The sequence below is a fragment of the Aquarana catesbeiana genome, linkage group LG08 (genome assembly GCF_042186555.1).
Source record: "Aquarana catesbeiana isolate 2022-GZ linkage group LG08, ASM4218655v1, whole genome shotgun sequence".
Taxonomy (NCBI): Eukaryota; Metazoa; Chordata; class Amphibia; order Anura; family Ranidae; genus Aquarana; species Aquarana catesbeiana.
The window spans coordinates 190,391,492-190,411,643 of NC_133331.1; the positions used below are offsets into that span (position 1 = coordinate 190,391,492).

A 20,152-nucleotide genomic window follows, 5' to 3' on the forward strand; every position below is an offset into this window, starting at 1 on the left:
CTTCAAGCCATCTCATGTGGCCCTCACACCCAGGGGGAGGGTGGAACTGAGATGTTAACAGCCTGTGAAAGACAGCTGATTCTTGCACACTCTGCACTCACACGTAGTGCATCCCTGAGCTCTGCACATAACACACGCCTGGTATTTATTAACCCTTTAAGATCCTCCCACTGTTAGTGCAATTTGGTCACACCCATCACTCAGTGTGGTTCGGTGGGGGGAGTGGTTGAGTTCCTGCACATATTCTCTGAGAAAAAAAAAGCCCTGCATAACTTTATATAGTCTTACAGATACAACCGGCCCTTCGAGCGTAACCATAATGCTGATGCGGCCCGCAATGAAATTGAGTTGGACACCCCTGATCTAAAGCATTGCTGCCTCTGACTGCTAGTCTCACAAGAGTGAGATTTGGTTATTATTTAGTCATTAAAATGACCTACAGTTTCGCCATTTTGCGGCTTATAAATCTAATTACAAATGTGCTTTCTATACTGACAAACCTTTTGTTCTCCTTTCACATTAAAGACAGGTAGAAGTTTGAATGGCTTTGGACAAAGAAAGGGAGATCCTATCTCCCGTGTAACAGCATCACGAATACCCAGCATCGTAGTGACCTACAGCAATTACCAAGGCAACCAGGCAGCAGTAGAACATAACTCAACTCTTCCCTGTCACAGGACCAATGGACCAAAACATAATACAATCGCCACCATCATTACGGAAACTATACCTGAAAACAGCACAGAAACATCGACAAATCAGTCATCACCAAAAAAATCATGAAGAAAAATGATGTATACATTGACTATTCACTGTGCCATTATTTATTCTGGCTACTATACAAAGAAAGGGTATTTAGTTCTGTATATATGGCAAATGTATCATTCCACACCATCAGTGTATTCACCACATGTATCTATCTGTAGTGACTGAGTGTTTATTCTGAGACTATTTAAATGCCAGGAGTTTTGTTGGGTTTTTTTAGACAGAAGTACAGATGTCTTCGATTTTGTAGGAGTTGTAGAAAAGAAATTGATAGAGTAATCAAACTGGCAAAATATAAAGCATGTGAAGAAACAACAGAAATGATTCAAGCAGAATAATTCCTAATGTTTAAATTTCACTTGAAATGTATACAGTATTTATACTGTGCAAATATAATGTATCAGTAGAAATGGCAGAAAATATACTGCCTGTTGAATGTGAAATACCAGAATGTTACTGTAAAAAAAAAGAAATATTATTAAATAGTATAGAAATAGTAGATTTATAAAAGTTAATAAAGAATTTAAAGAATAACTCTGGGCAAATACAAAAAAAAATGTATTTGTTAACTATTGTGTGCTTCCTTTTTTTTTTTTTTTTTTTTTTTAGATCATTAACTTATTTTTCTATTTATCTGTGGACGTTTAAAGAGAAAGTTTAGAGAAAACTCCTACCTGCTCACATGACAGTGTTCAGGTCTGGTAATTATCTGCCCAGGCCAATGCATACTGCGTCATGGGTGAAGCTCATATGTCCCTACATATGCAGAAGGACTGGGTATTTACAGAGGAGTTTTTATGGAAGAGAATATGCATCCTTTTCAGGCACAAATAATAAAATTAAAAACATGTGTACATCTTTATTCTGACAATGTTATGCAAATTAATAATAAAAAAAAAAAGAAAATATGAACCGATAACACCCATAAAGTTGGTTGGTTACCCCGATACAAGGTGACCTAACAGAAGACACAATGAGATCTGGCCGATGACAATCGCTCGGGGACTGTTCCAGTCTGGGGTGTGACAGTTCCTGCTCAACTAGTTTTGCGCTAATAGAGCGCTTCCTCAGGAGCTTAACCGAATGTCTAAATAAATGGAAAACAGTGCCAAAAAATCAACGTATACGTTAATAGCTTGAAGAGTCAATAAACATTATAATGACATTTAAGGTAATTTTACTTCACATAATTTGTGTATGACTGTCAATGACACAGGAATGTATATTAAAGAATAACTGTGGGCAATTACAAAAAAACAAAAGAAAAAAAACACTCATTTGTTAAGTAATGTGTTCTTCTTTTTTTTCTTTTTTTAAATCAAAAACTTATTTTTCTATTTATAAGTGGAAGTTCACAAAAGAAAAAAACTCCTCCTGCTCACATGACAGTGTTCAGGTCTGGTAATTATCTGCCCAGGCCAATGCATACTGCGTCATGAGCAAAGCTCGTATGCCCCTACATATGCAGAAGGACTGGGTATTTACAGAGGATCAGTGTATGGTGGATTGTTCCTATAAGCTTATCTATATAAATACCTGTACTGTATACTGATTGGCAGCAGGCAGAGAAATTTAGATCTGATTATAGGAGGAAGGGAGTTCAGTGCCACCGGTGTGATTACTGAGTGATTGATTTACTAAAGGCAAATAAGACGGTAACTTTGCAGAAGTTGCACTTTGCAAGGGAGTTTGCCCCAGAATTTAGTGAAAGTGGTGAAATTTTGCTTTGTGAAGAATACCCAATCAATTGCAAGGAATATTAAAAAATTTAAAAAAAAACATTTTTGCTTGCACATGCTTGGATAATGAAAGTCAACAGAGCTTCACCTCATTTACAAAGCTCTGGGGCAAATTCCCTTGTAAAGTGCACAGTCTTAAGACCAAGAGACAGTAGCGCTGTGAAAATCTGGAAGAGATGGTGCACATTCAATAAGTACACATCTATTATTGCATAGCTTTCCCACATGTAGTATTTGAGATTATTTTCACATTTTTACATGCTCACTCTTTCATATGCCATTGATCATAATTGTATTTTATCTGCAGATTTGTAAATTCTCCCTTTTGTGGCTATCTGATCAGAGAGAGTGATCAGCATCACTACTTGAAAAGAACTAAGGTAGAATAAACTGGCCACATTTAACAACATTCATGTCAGTTCTCTATTCAGTCATAATTCGTGTTGAGCAGGGAAGGCTCGGGCTATGTGGATTTTCCCACGATAACAAAAATGAATACCTCAGGCCATCAGATAATTAAAACTGCCTTTCTATGGAGAATGGTAAAAAGAGTAATAATCATGATTGGAATTCTTCAATTTCAATGGAGTTACATGGAAAATTACCAACAGTCCTGTCTTGTGCACCGACAAGCACGCATACCCACTGTCTATGAGAAATATGTCCATGACATGTGTGGCCACCCTTAGATACAGAATGGAGAGGAAACAAATGTAACTATACTGTGTATGTACACCGATCGGCCATAACTTTGTATCCACAAGAAATTTGATCGATCAATTATCTACTGGTTGTGCCACATCCTAAATTTCGAATTTAAAGCAAGAGAAATTCCCCTAGCGGACTTTAAAGGCACATTTGAGAAAATATTTAGAAAGGTATGTAAAGTAGGTAACAGTTTATTAATTACAAAAAATAATCAAGTAAGTCACATAATCACATAGTTAAAAACAAGGAATGCAGTTCCATAAATACAAAGATTAATGATACCAATACATTTGCACCCGACGCGTTTCGGAGTTACTTATGCCTCCTTCTTCAGGGGTGATTGTAGGGTTTGCAACAAGAATTTTCTATATGGGAAATAGTATGTATAACATAAACATGGTAAGTGCACAGTGAAAAGATCATAAGGACAAAATCTATAGTTGTATGAATCTGTATATATACACATACATTTTTCTGTTTACACTTACATTGGTATCTATGGATATAGATTATGCATTCCAAGACGAGTTTAAAAGAAACATAGAAGTATTGACGTACTGCCCATCGGACGCGTTCCCTGGTCGTAATGTGTGGAGCTTTAGTAAAGTATAACAGCAGTATTCACAAAGCCACTGTCGAGGTGGAGATAGGAAGGTATGGATATGTAAGATGGTTTTATTCTTCCTTCCAATGGGAAGGAGGGCCCATTGTTAACGGGCGTATGATAGTTTAGATCTGAGATCGCACTGGGGCCAAATGTGTATCCTGTAAATCATGAAGATATATATATATATGTAAGGATGTGCGTACATAAGGATAGCCAAAGTAATACATGGAAAATCCAAAAAATGTGTCCTACCTGGTCCGCCTAAAATTATAAAGAACAGTAACTGATGGTGAGTATGGATCAAGTGTGGTCCAAGTAGCTGGAAAGTCAACATGGAAATGAGAGGTAAATTAGAACCCTGATTTGTGAAAAACAGGGGGGGAAAAAGAAAAGAGAAGGGGAGAGGGGGAGGGGGGGGGAAGAAATGGGGGGGGGGGGGGAGGGGGGGGGGGAAGAGGAGGGGGGGAGATAGAAAGGGAGGAAGGGAAAGAAAAAAGAAGGGGAATAAGAAAGGGGGGGGGGGGGGAAGAAACAGAAAGAAAAGGATGGTAAATAAAAAGACAGAAAAAAGAAAAAATGTAGGGGATCCAAGTAGCATGAATGGCTAATAGTTTCAATGAAAGAGACTAGATCATTAGATGTATTATAAGAGAAAAGGGTAAACCCCAGAACATAGCAGATAGCGGATGAAGCAAGTGAAGCATGACGGACAACAAGCAGGATTTACAGCCAATAGTTCCAACATAAAAATCCATGTCAATAAATATGTGGTGGGTTACTAACCAAGTGTTACAGCACCTCACACCGAAAGCGTCCTGTCAGCAGCAGATGACGCCTGGTGTGGGCTAGAGCCGGATATATAAAGCCCTCCCCACCTATCAGCTGTTGATGGAAAAGCTACAACAGCTGATTATGGTGAGGGAGGGGCGGAACCACTATGACTGGCCCCCCGGGTGGAGCGCGCGCCGCCAGGCACCCACAGCGCATGCGGACGCATACGTCGTGAGGCGTGGCCACGCCTACTGCACCCGCCGGCACGTCTAGCTTCCCCGGCGGACTGCGCATGTCCGTTGGGGTCGCAAGATGGAGGACAGATGATTCTGTACCTCACACAGCGCCACCATGAGTCCAAACTTCGCTCAGGCGGCTCTTTTCGTGCCGGGCGGATCACAGATCGTGGTATAGGATCAATAAGAGAAAAGCATATGTTATATGCAGCTAAATAGAGAATATAGTGCCGAATCTTGTTGCTATAGCAGGGAAACAGGGCCGATGGACAGTGCAATACAGGTTAGGAGGGCAATCTGATGGAGGAAAACATAACAAAACAATAATCACATACAGATATTGAGAGTATAGTTCGGGGGCATGTTGTACAAATAAAGTGACATCAAATATATATGCATATCGTTTAGACATCAATAACCTCAAGTATCATACAGTATACAGGATAGAAAGCAACATTTCAATACATGACCTAGAGTGGCATAATATATAGTATAGGGACTGTATGTCCCATAATATAATCAGGGTTGCCCTTTTATGCGGGCCAAAGGGGAGGGGGGGGGCCCAGTATGCAGTGGTCAGGCTCGGCTGCTGCATTGAATATTGGATATGGAGTCTTTCCTTTCCTATTAGTGGGTGTGGATAGCAGATATATGGGGGGTACACCAAACGTATATGGGGCCATATGGCCAATAGTAGAGTCCCCTATGTTTGGTGGTACTAATAGATGGAGTAAGAGTAGTTAACTGGTCCATAGTGCCACCCCAAGCATGTAGTTATCTATGGGGTGGTCCTCCCTATTGCTCTCTACCACCAGATGAAAAGCCTTCGAGGAAGGGTTTAAACCAAATGGTTTCGTTTAAGCCTGGGGGTTCGGTGGCTCTTAGGTTATATATCCACCGAGACTCTAGTTGCAGCAATGTCTTGTTCCAGTCCCCTCCCCTTGACTCTGGATGTACCCGATCCAAGATAAGAAATTTGATTTTTGGGCATATGCCATTATGTACTATTAAGGTGTGTCTCCCCAATGGGAGGTCCGGGTCACCAGTTTCCATGCTTGCTAAATGTCTGTATGCCCTCTTCCAAAATTCAGTCTTAGTTTTTCCTACATAGAAGCAAGTACATTCACAAAGGAGTAGGTAGATCACCCCAAAAGTCCTGCAATTGGCAAAATGTTTGGGGCGGAATAGCTGTCCATTTGGAAGGGTCGGGTTTCTGGTTGTAAGCATATATTTACAGTATCTACATTTGCCACACATGAATGTCCCCTTGTGTTTGCAGTGTGTCTTGTTGTTCCCTGCCTTAAATTCACTAGCTGTGATTTTATCTCCCAAGGAGGTAGTTCTTTTGAATGTAAAGAGGGGTCTCTGTGGGACCAAGGGTCCTAGAGTTGGATCGCATTGTAACATGTGCCAATACTTTGTCACAATGTTCCTCACCTGTCTGTGTTGGTTGTTAAATCTGGTAATGATTCTAAGAGTACCAATATCATTCTTGTCAGATTTGTTGGTTTTTTGAGAGTATAGCAATTCCTCTCTAGGCTGCAAGAGAGCTTTTTTAAAAGAACGTTTCAAAGATGCATGGGAGTACCCCCTTAGTAATAGCCTATCACGTAGCTTATTCGCCTCTAATTTGAAGGTGTTACTGTCTGAGCAGTTTCGTTTTGCTCTCAAGTACTGGCTATATGGGATAGAATTAAGGAGGGGTTTGGGGTGAAAACTGCTTGCATGCAATATGGCATTGCTTGCGGTTGATTTCCTGTACAGTTTGCTAGTAACACTGCCTTCCTCACCTCTGCAGACCTCTACATCAAGGAACGTGATGCATTGTTTGTCAAATGACATAGTAAAATTGAGGTTGAAGTCGTTACGGTTCATCCTCAATAGACACTCCCTAAGGAGGTCAATTGGTCCGTCCCAAACGATGAAGAGGTCGTCGATGTACCGGTACCAACACAGTATGTGGTCCGTGTACATCGACAAGCTCTCATCGCTTAGGAACATGGCCTCCCACTCCCCCAGGTACAGGTTGGCATACGATGGGGCACAACATGTCCCCATCGCAACCCCCTGCACCTGGAGGTAGTGGGAGCCATTGAAGGTGAAAACATTATGGCTGAGAATATGTTCCAAAAGTGAAGTAATGAATTCACTATATGTAGGGTCCAGGTCTTGTGCTGTGCGTAAAACGTGTTTTATGGCTGCTACGCCCTTCTCATGGGGGATAGAGCTGTAAAGGGATTCAACGTCAATTGTGACAAACATGGCATGTTCAGGGATTTTTTGCTGGTCAATGATTTGTAGAAAGTGTACTGTATCCTTTACAAAAGAGGGGAGGGCATGAACAAATGGTTTGAGTACTTCATCTATCAGCCTGCTCGCATTTTCACTGATAGCCCCTATACCGGAGATGATCGGTCTGCCGGGGGGATTTTTGATGTCTTTATGGACTTTGGGCAATGCATAGAATACTGGTGTACGTGGGAAGTCATTTCTGATAAACTGCCATAGGGATTTGGTGATAGTAGAGTTGGAGTATGCCGTATCTATCAGTATGTAGAAGTCCTTGTTATATTTTTTGACCAGACTCGCCGGTATAGGACGATACCACTCTCGGTTGTCCAGTATTCTATTGCACATCTTGATGTAATCCTTATTGTCAAATACTACAATGTTCCCACCCTTATCTGCATTTTTAATCGTGATATTGTCATTTTTTGACAATGATTTGAGCGCTACCTTCTCATTTTTAGTGAGGTTTTCAGGAAATTTGTTGTGGATTCTTATTTTATCTAATTCTTTGCCAACTAGCCTTAAGAAGGCTGCTGCGTTTGGATGGGTACTTGGCGCAGGGCAGAAATCAGACTTCTTTTTAAGTGTGGAGATGTTTCCCTTCGGGGGTTCATTAGATCTTTCAATAGAGTCTAGTATTTGGAATAAATTAATTTCATCTATGAGATCAGTTGGATCATTCTCATCGAGAAGGGATACCAAATGCTCTAGTGCTTGGTGTTCCTGTGGCGTCATGTTAGTAGGTCCCTCCTGCTTGTGATAGAGTTTTTTTAAAATAAGCTTACGTATGAAAAGTTGGAGGTCCTTATAGATCTCAAACTTGTCCAGATTTTGATTGGGACAGAAGTTTAGGCCTTTTTGCAGGACATTGGTTTCATCATAGGAGAGTTCATATGATGAAAGATTAATAATATTGAGACTATTGGGTTTCGATTCTTGATCAGTATCAGGGATAGTTAGAGTGCTATTTGGGTGTAAGTATTGGGGTTGGATTGCGTGGGTTGTACACCCATCAAAATTTTCTCTAAAAAAGATGGGTCATTGGAAATTGTATCCAATGTTGTGACTGTCGAGGGGTTAGATTGGGAATTCATATCCCTTATCGGGGTGTGTGTATTACTCTGTGCATATGGTGTTTTGGGAATTGGTTCCTGTGTCACTGTGGGGGGATAAGTTTTTTTAGGGATATCGAGGGTTAGTTTCTTTGCTTGTTGCCCCTCATTGGGGTCACCCCGAAATGTGCGTTTGGTACTGTGTCCCGTATTGGGTTTCTGGAGTGTTTGGTTGTGAATTTGGGGTGGATTGGAGGTGGTTTGTGAAGGATTGGTTTGGTATCCCTGGTATTGATGGTTTCTGTTCTGATTAGTCCTATTTTGAGTCCATCTATAGGCCCTTCCATCTTTAAACGCATTCCTGTCACGGATGAGTTTCTGTCTTTTTTTGATAAGTACATCTTTATTGAATGTTTCTAAATGTGTTTTCAGTTTATCTTCTTTGTTAGTGAGTGGTCTCTGCATTTTTAATTGCTGTAGCTTGTTGCAGAGAGTTACAATGTCTGAGTCTAGAATGTTAGATCTCTTTTTATATTCCTCGATCAGGATTTCCATTAGACTTTGCGAACATGCCCGTAGTGCATGTTCCCATTTGTTTTTGAACTCCGAGTCCAGGCCCTCCAGTGTCGGGAAGATCTGGACTCGCAGTCCCGCAGGGTTAATATCCTCTTTAATGTAGTCCTGAAATGATTTGACATGCCAGTAAAATAGAGATTTTTTCTCCAGGGTTTTAGATAGTCTGGAGAAAAGGGAAGATATCTCAGAGTCAACAGATTCCTTATCTCCAAAATCTTTTAGGTAACCCTCCATCAATGTTTCCCATCCGTCACCCGTAAAGCTGGTCATTTTTGTCTCTTCGTACGTAAACCAATGTTTAAGAAAAAAATTGTTTAGTATTAATTCCACTAAAAAAACTTTGTATCCACCTGATTTTGAGTAGGCCTCCCTTTTGCCACTAAAACTGACTCTTTTTCTGCCAAAACAGCCCTGACACATCGAAGCATGGACACCACTAGACCTCTGAAGGCATACTGTTGTCACATACTTGGTCAGAGGCAGAAGTGCAGAGAGGGCCCCCCTTGTGGCTAAGTGCAGTAAACCTCTGAAGATGGTACAGAAGGTGTAGTGCCCAAAGAAGCACAGGTTGCCAGATGGGTACAGGAGTGTAGAGGTGGTGGTCACCTGAAGTATACCGGATAATGCAGGATACACAGCTGGACCAAAGTCTCTACGAATCCCCAGTAACACTTTGCAAAGGTGTGTGCAGGAGACGGTAGTGGAAGCCAGGCCAGGGGTCAAACACTGTAGATCTGACAGGAGGAAGAGGCAGGTAGCAGGAACAGGGTCAAGCCAAGATCAAATACAGGAAGGCAGACCAGGAACAGGTAGCAGTAGCAAAGTCCGTGATCCAAGCCGGGATCAGACACTGGAGATAGCAGCAAAGTCGGTAAAGCAAGCCAGGGGGGTCAAACCAGGAGAGCAGATCAGACAAGTATGAAGCAAGCCAGGTCACAACAGGAAATCCAAGTAGAATATGCACAGAGGCTCAGGAACACGGGAAGGCTGACGACTATCCAGCAATGGGATGGGCTCAGCAGCAGTCTTATATAGGCCATTAAGTGGCCGCATCTGTCATTGTGCGTTCGCCAATTAGCGTAGTTGCGCAAGCGCGTTCGCATGTTAGCACCGTTGTAGACCGCATACGCCCATTTGCACTTCTTGCACTAGTGCGCATGGCAATGTGCCCAAATCGTCCATTACCAGTACTGGCACTATTGCCAGTTCTCCTACAGCCATTTCCCTGACAGCTGTGGTGTCTGGCACCAAGTTGTCAGTAGCAGATTCTTAAAGTCCTGTAAGTTGTGAGTACAGCCCACAGGTGCTCGATTGGATTTAGATCTGAAGAATTAGGAGGACAAGTCAACACCTCAAGCTTTTTACTGTGTTTCTCAAACCATGCTTAAACAATTTTTGCAGTGTGGCAGGGCACATTATCCGGCTGAAAGAGGCCATTGCTATCAGGGAATACCATTTCCATAAAGGGTATAGTAGGTCACCAACAATGTTTAGGTAGGTGGTACGTGCCAGGTAACATCCACAAGGTTTCCCATCAGGACATTGCCCAAATTGCAGCCTAATATTTCCCACTGACTTTCAGAAGCCAGTGTTATGCCCCATACACACGGTCGGACTTTGTTCGGACATTCCGACAACAAAATCCTAGGATTTTTTCCGACGGATGTTGGCTCAAACTTGTCTTGCATACACACGGTCACACAAAGTTGTCGGAAAATCCGATCGTTTTAAACGCAGTGACGTAAAACATGTACATCGGGACTATAAACGGGGCAGTGGCCAATAGCTTTCATCTCTATTTATTCTGAGCATGCGTGGCACTTTGTCCGTCGGATTTGTGTACATACGAGCGGAATTTCCGACAACGGATTTTGTTGTCGGAAAATTTTATATCCTGCTCTCAAACTTTGTGTGTCGGAAAATCCGATGGAAAATGTGTGATGGAGCCTACACATGGTCGGAATTTCCGACAACAAGGTCCTATCACACATTTTCCGTCGGAAAATCCGACCGTGTGTACGGGGCATAACAATATAATCAATGTTATTCACCTGTCAGTGGCCATAAAGCTATGGCTGATCGGTATATACAGCATACTGTATATATATATTTTGCACTACTGTGCAAAAGTTTTTGGCAGGTCCAAGTCAAATCAATATTTGGTGTGACTACCCTTTACTTTCAAAACAGCATCAATTCTTCTAGGTATACTTGTTGCACACAATTTTTGAAGGAACTCAGCAGGTAGGTTATTCCAAGCACCTTGGAGAACTAACCCACAGATCTTCTGTGGATATAAACTGCCTCTTCATGTAATCTCAGACAGGCTCAATGATGTTGAGATCAGAGCTCTGTGGGGGCCAAACCATCACTTTCAGGTCCCCTTGCTGTTCTTTACGCTGAAGATAGTTCTTAATGACATTGGCTGTATGTTTGGGGCCATTGTCCGGATGCAGAATAAATTTGGGGACAATCACACACCTCCCTGATGCTATAGCACGATAGATAAGTATCTGCTCTTGTCTTTCTCAGCATTAAGGACACTATTGATCCTGACCAAATCTCCAACTCCATTTGCAGAAATGCAGCCCTAAACTTGCAAGGAACCTCCATCATGCTTCATGGTTGCCTGCAGAAACGCATCATTGTACCTCTCTCCAATCCTTCGGCAAACAAACTACCTTTTGCTACAGCCAAACATTAAAAATTTTGACTCATCAGTCCAGAACAGCAGCTGCCATTTTTCTGCACCCCAGTTCCTATGTTTTCATGCATAGTTGATTCACTTAGCCTTGTTTCCACATCAGAGGTATGGCTTCCATGAAGACCACTTCTGGCTGGACTTCTCTGGACAGTAGGTGGGTGTACCTGGGTCCCGCTGGTTTCCTAGTGGTTGCTGATGGCAGTGCTGGACAGTCTTCTGATGTAGAACGGAAGTAACCATGTTGTGTCTTTCATCTGCTGCATTAAGTTTCTTTGGCCAACCACTGCATCTACGGTCCTTAACATTGACCGTTTCTTTGTGCTTCTTCCAAAGAACTTAAACAGCACATCTTGAAACCCCAGTCTGCTTTGAAATCTTTGCTTCGGAAAGACCTTGCTGATGCGGTATAACTACCTTGTGTCTTTGTGTTGTGCTCAGTCTTGCCATGGTGTATGATGACCTGTCACATGAAACTGTCTTCCACAACCTCACCTTAGTAATAAGTATGGCTGTTCCTCACCCAGTTTTAAGCCTACTACACAGCTGTCTCTATTTCAATTAATGAATGTGTTTCAACCTACATGAAATTGATGATCATTAGCGGGTTTGAAGCCTAAGGGTAATCACACCAAATTTTCACTTGATTTCGATTTTTCTTCAGTTCACTCACTTTACATTTTGTAAATTGATAAAAATAAACAATTGAAATGTATCTTCTTACTTAACAGCATTTACAGTATTTCTTCACACCTGCCTACTTTTGCACAGTACAGTAGTATATATATATATATATATATATATATATATATATATAGATATAAATATATATATATATACACACACACACACACACAAGCGACAAGAAAAAGTATGTGAACCCCTTTGGAATTAACTGTTCAAATCGGTGCGACTCCAACTTTGCGGTGCCACACTGATTTAAAAAAAAAACAGGTTACTGCACTATTTTTGGCTATTTCATGTGCATGAAGTCGCACAGATGTCAGGCAAGCCACACCTGAAATGGCACTGACCTGCAACTTTGAAATTGTGTTACTTTAAATGAACTAGCACAATTTTAAAGTCGCATTCAGTGCTTAGAGCTACTTTGATTGATAAAAGACACTCAAATGTTTTAAGATTGCTTTTCACAAGAAGCATCAGCTGGTGTGAACCATGCCTTGCAAAAAGGAGCTCTCTGAAGACATATTCAAGAGTAGTTGATCTGCATAAGGCTGAAAAGGGATACAAAAAAATCTCAAAGTGTTTCGGCATCCATCAGTCAACAGTTAGTGCCGGTTCACACTGGTGCGATGCGAGAACACTGCAAATCCACTGCGTGTTCCCGCATCGCATGTCAGTTCACACTGCCATATGCGAATCGCTGGGGAGTGTCAATACATTGTTAACGACACCCCCAGTTCAGCTCGCATATCGCGCTGCGAACTGACAGTTCGGACATGAATCGGATCGAATATGTGTGAACACACATGCGATCCGATTCTGGTCCGAACAGAAAAAAGGTCCTGTGCGTGTTTGCCCCGAATGCGGTGCAATATCAGCCATACTATCTCTATGGCTGATATCGCACCACACAGACATCGCATGTAATGTGAACGGCAGTGCGCTGCGAATTACATGCGATGTCTGTGCGATGTTTGGCATCGCATCAGTGTGAACTGGCACTTAGACAAATTGTCTATAAATGGAGACAGTTTAGTAATGTTGCTACTTTTCCAAGAAGTGGGCGCCCAGCCAAGATGACTCCGAGCAAACAACACAGAATGAAGTTAAGAAGAACTCACGAGTAACAGCTAAATGCTTGAAGACATCACTGAAACTGGCAAACATCCCTGTTGATGAGTCTACTATATGTAAATCTTTGAGGCAGGGTGTCCATGGTAGAATACAACGAAGAAAGCTGATGCTATCCAAAACAAAAATTGCTGCTCACCTGCAATTTGCCACAGAGCTACTGGGAAAATGTTTTGTGGACTGATGTTGAATTGTTTGGGAAAAATACGCAGCACTATGTATGGCGTAAAAAGGGTAAAGCTTACCCACATCAAAATATCATCCCAAGTATGGTGGAGGGACATTTGATTTGGGCTTGCTTCACTGCCTCTGGCCCTGGACAACTTGCCATCATTCCCAAATTCACCCAAAATACCCTAAAGTATATGTCACGGTGGCTGTCCACCAGGTGAAGCTTAGTAGAAGTTAAGTGATACAGCAGGACAATGACCCTAAACATTGAAGTAAAGCCACCACAGACTGGTTTCATTAAAAAAAATGTGTCTTTTGTTGTGGCCCAGCAGGAGGCCAGACCTTAAAGTGATTGTAAAGTTTTTTTTTCTTTAAATAACAAACATGTTATACTTACCTCCTCTGTGCAGTTGGTTTTGCACAGAACAGCCTGGATCCTCCTCTTCTCGGGTTCCTCTTTGCTGCTCCTGGCCCCTCCCTACTGTCGAGTGCCCCCACAGCAAGCAGCTTCAGACACGGAGCCCCGACTCGGCCCCGCCCCCTCTCTCCCCTGATTGGCTAACTAACTTTGAGTGACAGCCGAGGGAGCCAATGGCACCGCTGCTGTGTCTCAGGCAATTAGGAGGAGAGTCCTGGATGGCTTAAACACTCGTGGACATCACTGGAGAGAGATGAGGCTCAGGTAAGTAATTAGGGGGTGCTGGGGAGGCTGCTACGCACAGAAGTTTTTTATCTTGATGCTCTCAGGGCTGGGCTCAGCCCTTCCTTCCTCTGAGCTGGCTGCTCAGTTGTTGGCTAATTGCCAGCTCCTATCTCTCCACAGTGACTCACCTGTTGATGATATCCTGCTCGTCAGTTCTGCCTACTTAAGCGGTTCAGTCCAGATGACCTCTGCCTTTGCCTTGGTCGTATCCCGAGAGATGCTCTCCTGTATTCCTGTTAAAGACTTGCTTAGCTGACATTCCTTCTGGCTCCAGATCCTGCTTGCTGTTCTACTACGCTCATCTCTGGCTCTGACATTTTGGCTTGTCTGACTATCCATTCCGGTTCCTGAACTCTAGCTATGTTTTGACTACGTTTACTCTGTTTACCTTTTTTTATCATTATTAAACAAGTGTGAATTAACTGTACTTCTGTCTCAGTCTGATTCATGGTTTCTGACAAATGCATAGAATGCATTAAAATAAAAAACCTTCTGCATATACAACTCTTTTAACCCCATAGAGATGCTGTGAAATGGCCTCAAGAGAGCCATTCACACCATTCTACAAATGTATTTGAGCTGAAGCAATTTTGTAAAGAGGAATAAATTCCTCCTGAATGTTATGTAGGTCTGATCCAGAGCTACAGAAAATACTTAATTGAAGTCATTTCTGTCAAAGGAAGTTTGACTTGCTATTAACTCCAAGGATTCACTTACTTTTTTCTCCAGCACTGTGAATATTTAATGAGCATGTTTCTTGTGTCTGGATGCACATTGGAAAATGCGTATTGCCTGGCTGTGCAGACTATAGGGGGACTCAAAACTCAGCAGTTCCTTAGGGGGTAGAGCTATAATTGTAAGATAACAATTTAGACAGTGCAGTATTATAGCTAGCCCACTTGATAGGAACAATGGCACCTATTTAATTAACTTTGTCCAGGATGTATTTAGCCTTAATCCAAATATTGAGGTGTAAACACTTAAACACTAAATGACATAGAAATGTATTACCAAGAGGGACTTTTTTATCTGACTGAGTGCATATTCTTTTATAATAGATAAAAAAATGTGTTGCAATGTCAAACTTTAGCGCATAAATATAAAAAGCAATTTTGAATACCCAAAATAAGTGCCTAGCAAAGCATAAGTACAGTATTATCCAAAGCTGTGTCCTTCCTCAGTGTTATTCTTCAGTGTTCTTCCACCAATTGTACACAGTAAACTGCTTACCAGATATTAAGACCTCAAGATATGGAAGGTCTTGGAAAATGCTGCTCAAAACTCTAATGGAATCAGGACAGATGGTATCCAGCATAAGGAACAGTGTAGTACAAAAACATCCCATTTATTTATAAAAGAAAGGTAATCACATAATGTGTACAGGAAGACAGCAAAACAGAATACTGTGTCTCAGATGAGCAGACGTGATGACGTCACCACTAACCTAGTGTGCAATTGATGGAGGAACACTGAGGAGTGACACTGAGGATTGTCACAGCAGGAGTTAGCTCTAGCCCTGATCTTGTGAAGAAAAAAGGGGGGTTCGATAGACTCGGTGAAGAATAAATACCTGGGTTCATTTACACAAGGGGGATAAAGAGAATGTTTGCATGGACTATAAAATAGCCTCCCAGATCTCATCAGTAATAGGGCTTACAACTATTTCCTGTTTCATCTTACAAGCTTGAGAAAACTTTATTAGGAATATATCTAGAAGAGTCAAGTAAGCTTCTGAAATAAAACTTTTGGCTGTGGTTTGAACCAGCGCATCAGTAAAAGGGGTGGGGGAAAAGGCGACAGAGGTCAGGACAAACTGTGAGTGTATGGCATGTCTAAGTTGGAGATAATAATAGAACCACTTTGAGTTTAGAGTGAATTCAGATGACAGCTGAGAGTATGAATACCCATCTGTTCCAAACTCTGAAAGCTCTGCAATTTTAAAAGTTCTGGAAAAAGTTTGTCTGTCCCAAACAGGTGTAAATCTAGTGAAATTATTTTACCAAGAAATTTTTTGAATGCATACCAGATATTACCTATCAAAAGAGGAGTAATTGTGGGGGACTAAAATTTTGTATGCAGACATGTCTTTTAAGTCTGTGTCCCCTTTATTAGCCACATGGATAGGGAATAATTCTACAGGAGAATATTCCCTGTTTCCTTTTTTCCACGCTAAGAACTATGGCAAGAGCCTGCACATAAATGATGACCACAAATGGCCGTAAAACCTCTAGAATCCGCAGTGCCAGCTGATAGGTGGAAAGCATTGTCCAAAGTAAAGTCTGCTTGTAAAAACAATCAGCCATTATAAGAGTTCAAAAACTCCCATGCATTTAAATCTGCTTTTATGTCAACAGTAATGCCCCGTACACACGGTCAGATTTTACGATGGACAATGTCCGATTGGAGCGGGTTGTCGGAAATTCCGACCGTGTGTGGGCACCATCGGACATTTTCCATCGGATTTTCCGACACACAAAGTTGGACAGCAGGAGATAAAATTTTCCGACAACAAAATCCGATCGCGTCAATTCCGACCGTGTGTGGCCTGTTCCGACGCACAAAGTGCCACGCATGCTCAGAAGAAATTCCGACACGGGACAGCTCGTTCTGGTAAACTTAGCGTTCGCAATGGATACAGCACTTTCGTCGCGCTGCAATGTTAAAAATGGTTTAATACAGCGCACTCTCTTCTTCTTTATAATGTGACAAGAATTAAGTAGTTTTGCTGCTCATATTCACACACACTTCTCACAAACTTTTATTTGTGTTTTTTTAGTGGGATTCCCTGAATATATTGTTATTAGTTGTCACATCTGACAGTTTTATATTTTTTAATTTTTTTTTATTTTGGATTTTAAGCCTTTTTTTTTCTTTAATGTTTGGATTTTTTCCAAGGCTGATCTTTGTTCAATGTTATTTTTATTTTTACTCCAGAATATTTTTGTGTGTGTTTTGTGTGTCAAGTTACCCCAACACCACTGATATCTTTTATTATTTAATCTCAAGGAGATTGTTTGGTGTTGGTGTCCCTTGTTCATTTCACATTGTATATTTGAAATGTACCTGAATCCTCACAAACAAACTGTCCTTTTTGAAGTAAAACACATAGGAGAGTATAATTCAAAACAAAAATCCTTTATTAAGGGATCAGAACCAAACAAAGAGGAAGGCAACACTGGATCAACAGGAGAAATTAGCGAAGCCTGGGACCCCCACGGCAGACATCAATTCTTCAACATCAAAATTGGTGGCCTGAGGAGTCCATATGTAAGGGAGTGCAGTCTGGTCCGGGATTCGCAGAGATCTGGAAAGCAGCAGATGACATCTGTGTCCCCAGGCTGTGGTACCACAAGAGGCTGCATCTTTTGGCCGACCAGACTGAACCCAGGGCAATCACTGTCTGGTCTTCCTTCCACGCTTCCTTCCCGGCTGTGGCTGTGCAGTTGGAGATGTGGCAGGAGGAGGAGTAGGACCTGGAGGAGGAGGAGGACTGGGGGGACCTGGAGGAGAGGGAGGAGGAGGAGGAGGACCTGCAGGAAGAGGAGGAGGACCATCCCAAAGATGTGTGTGAGGTGTAATTTGGCCCCTCATACCTTTCTCCAGAGCCTCTGATATGAGGGCCTCACACAAGACTTTTTGGCCCTCCTCCATCCTCTGCATTTTATAGGCTATGAAGGCAGCAATGTTCTCCTGCATGGTGTGTGGTGCTCCCAGGACCTCTGTAGCCCTCCAAAAGAATGCTATAGCAGCCTCCTCTAGGGTACTCCTCCTACTGCCACTTTCTATTTTCAGGGGGGGTGGAGGGACCTTGATATCAGCCAGCCGGCTCGGCCCGGCCACCTCCTGGCTGAGACTTCCCTGTGTATGAAAAAGGGACATGGTTTTAGTTTTTGCATCATCAATCACAATCCTAAATTAGTACTCCCGAGTCCCAACTAACATCTAGTTAACATCATTGATTGGACAAGCAGAAATATTTAGAGGAATGCTATACCTGGCTCAATCTGGGCTCCTCCACATGTGGCCTGGAAGGCCCAGGTTGGGCGTCAGAAGCCTCAGCCGGGGGGGAAGGAAGCGTGGAAGGAAGAGTGGAGAGGGATGACCTGGGTTCAGTCTGGCCTGCCAGAAAGTGCAGCCTGTCGTAGTACAACATCCTGGGGACATAGATGTCATCTGCTGCTCCGGATCTCTGTGAATCCTGGACCTTCTTGCGCTCCCTTAGATATGTGCTCCTTAGGCCACCAATTAAGATCTTTAAATAGGTGATGTCTGCCGTGGGGATCACCTGCTTCACAATTTCACACAATTGCTCCAGTGCTGCCTTCTTCTTTGCTTGGTTCTTGAAATGGGGGTGGGTAATCTCCCACAGACAGGGCAGCTCACTTAGCATCTCTATGAATACTGACATGAAGTCATTATCTTTCATTAAGATATCCATGTTCACTGCAAGACACAACACAAGACAAAGCCTAATGTCAGACAAAACTCTCCTAATCTTGTTACAATATAGGCCTCAATCTAGAAGCAGTATAGGCACAAGTTTGTCTCTTACCTTCGTTCTTACGATCGGCGCGTCCAATGCTCCTTCCTCCACTCACAGATCGTACGTAATACGCACGCGTGTTACGCTTTATACACACTGCGCATGCGTTTAACTCCGCCCGCCCCTGACGTTCTTTCTAGTGTATTCCCCGCCCCTTTTCGTTTGGCGCAGTGGGTGAAGAGCACATGGCGGAGTTACAACAGGTGCGTGCTAATTCTAGCAACGAGGAGGAGGAGGAGGAAAGCCCGGATCCAGGCACGTCCCGATCCAGAAGGAGACGTTTTAAGGCCACAAATATGTCGTTTGGGGAGATGTTGGAGATGGTCGACATCATGAGGAAGTCCGACTATGACGGAAAATATGGGCCTTACCCCAACCCGAACATCCGAAAGGCCAAGATCATGGCGAAAGTGGTCAGGAGTCTTGAGAGGAATTTCGGGGTATGAAGATCTAAAGATCAGCTCAGGAAGCGGTGGTCGGACCTGAAGTTGAGAGAGCCAGAGCAGTACCGAAAGATCCGGAGAGTGCTGCAAAAAAGTAAGTAGTTGTGCTGTGTTGCTATTCTTTCTGTCTTTATTACGTTCGTTCTGCTCCATATGCTTTTATTAATTGTAACGTTTAAAAAGGTCAACTTTAATGTTCATGGGCCCATTATTCGTTCGTATCAAACATTTTTCTTTCGGCCTCTAGAACACCATTGTTTAGGCCATATGCATTTTCACACATTTTTGGGGGCCTACTTGGATGCCAAATATTTGTTTGTGTAGATGGGTTTGTTACTAGAATGAAATGCCAACTAGATTGTGTGTAAGGAGAGGACACTCAGCAGCTGTTTTCACATCTGGACACTGGAGCACTAGTGTGGGACACAAGAACACCATTTTTATTAGGGGGGCCACACAGGTGCTCCAGTGTATACTATAGGGGGGGCTACATCTGTGAAGCTTGTACTAAACAGGTAAAGTATTGCAGCTTGACAAAGGCCAATAAAAAAAATACATCTTGGAACTCTGCTAAAATAGACAATTGTACCCCACTTCCAAGCAATGTTTCCTATTTCTAGTTCTGCCATCAAATATCTGTGTGCTAATTATACCATTTTTGTTTTTAGGGGAGAAAAGACTCGGACACCCCTCATCCCAGGAGACCAGAGACCCCCCCCTCTGGAAGAAGGGGAAATACCAACCCAAGAAGCTGAGCAGGAGGAAGAAGAAGACGTGGTGGAGATTGGCACCACAACAGGTGAGTGTCTGGGAACACAGGCTCAGGTAAAAGAGATGGATGGTGGCAGATTTTTGAGACCTTTTTTTTTTGTTCTTTATCTCTTTTTAGGTGATCGTGATCCAGAACGCTTTACATCTGAAAGTGCCCAGATACTGATCGGGGAGATCATGGGGTGTAATCTCCAATTGCAAAACATCCAGCAACAAATCAGTGATGTTATTAAAAAAAATAATAACATCATTAATGTTTTGG

At 42.4% G+C, this 20,152-nt stretch overlaps 1 protein-coding gene and 1 long non-coding RNA gene across 3 annotated transcripts in view; one reads left to right on the forward strand and one right to left on the reverse strand.

The window, feature by feature from the left end:
- The window catches only part of OPN4 (opsin 4), a 168,537-nt gene extending 167,238 nt beyond the window's left edge, over positions 1-1,299 (forward strand). For both annotated transcript variants that reach the window (XM_073596727.1, XM_073596728.1), the window contains one exon: positions 526-1,299. In XM_073596727.1, the coding sequence (XP_073452828.1) occupies positions 526-783 (258 nt within the window). In that variant the 3' untranslated portion in view covers positions 784-1,299. The remainder of the gene's footprint in view (positions 1-525) is intronic.
- Positions 1-20,152, reverse strand: part of LOC141106185 (uncharacterized) — a 527,211-nt gene that overhangs the window by 307,320 nt on the left and 199,739 nt on the right. The window lies entirely within an intron of this gene.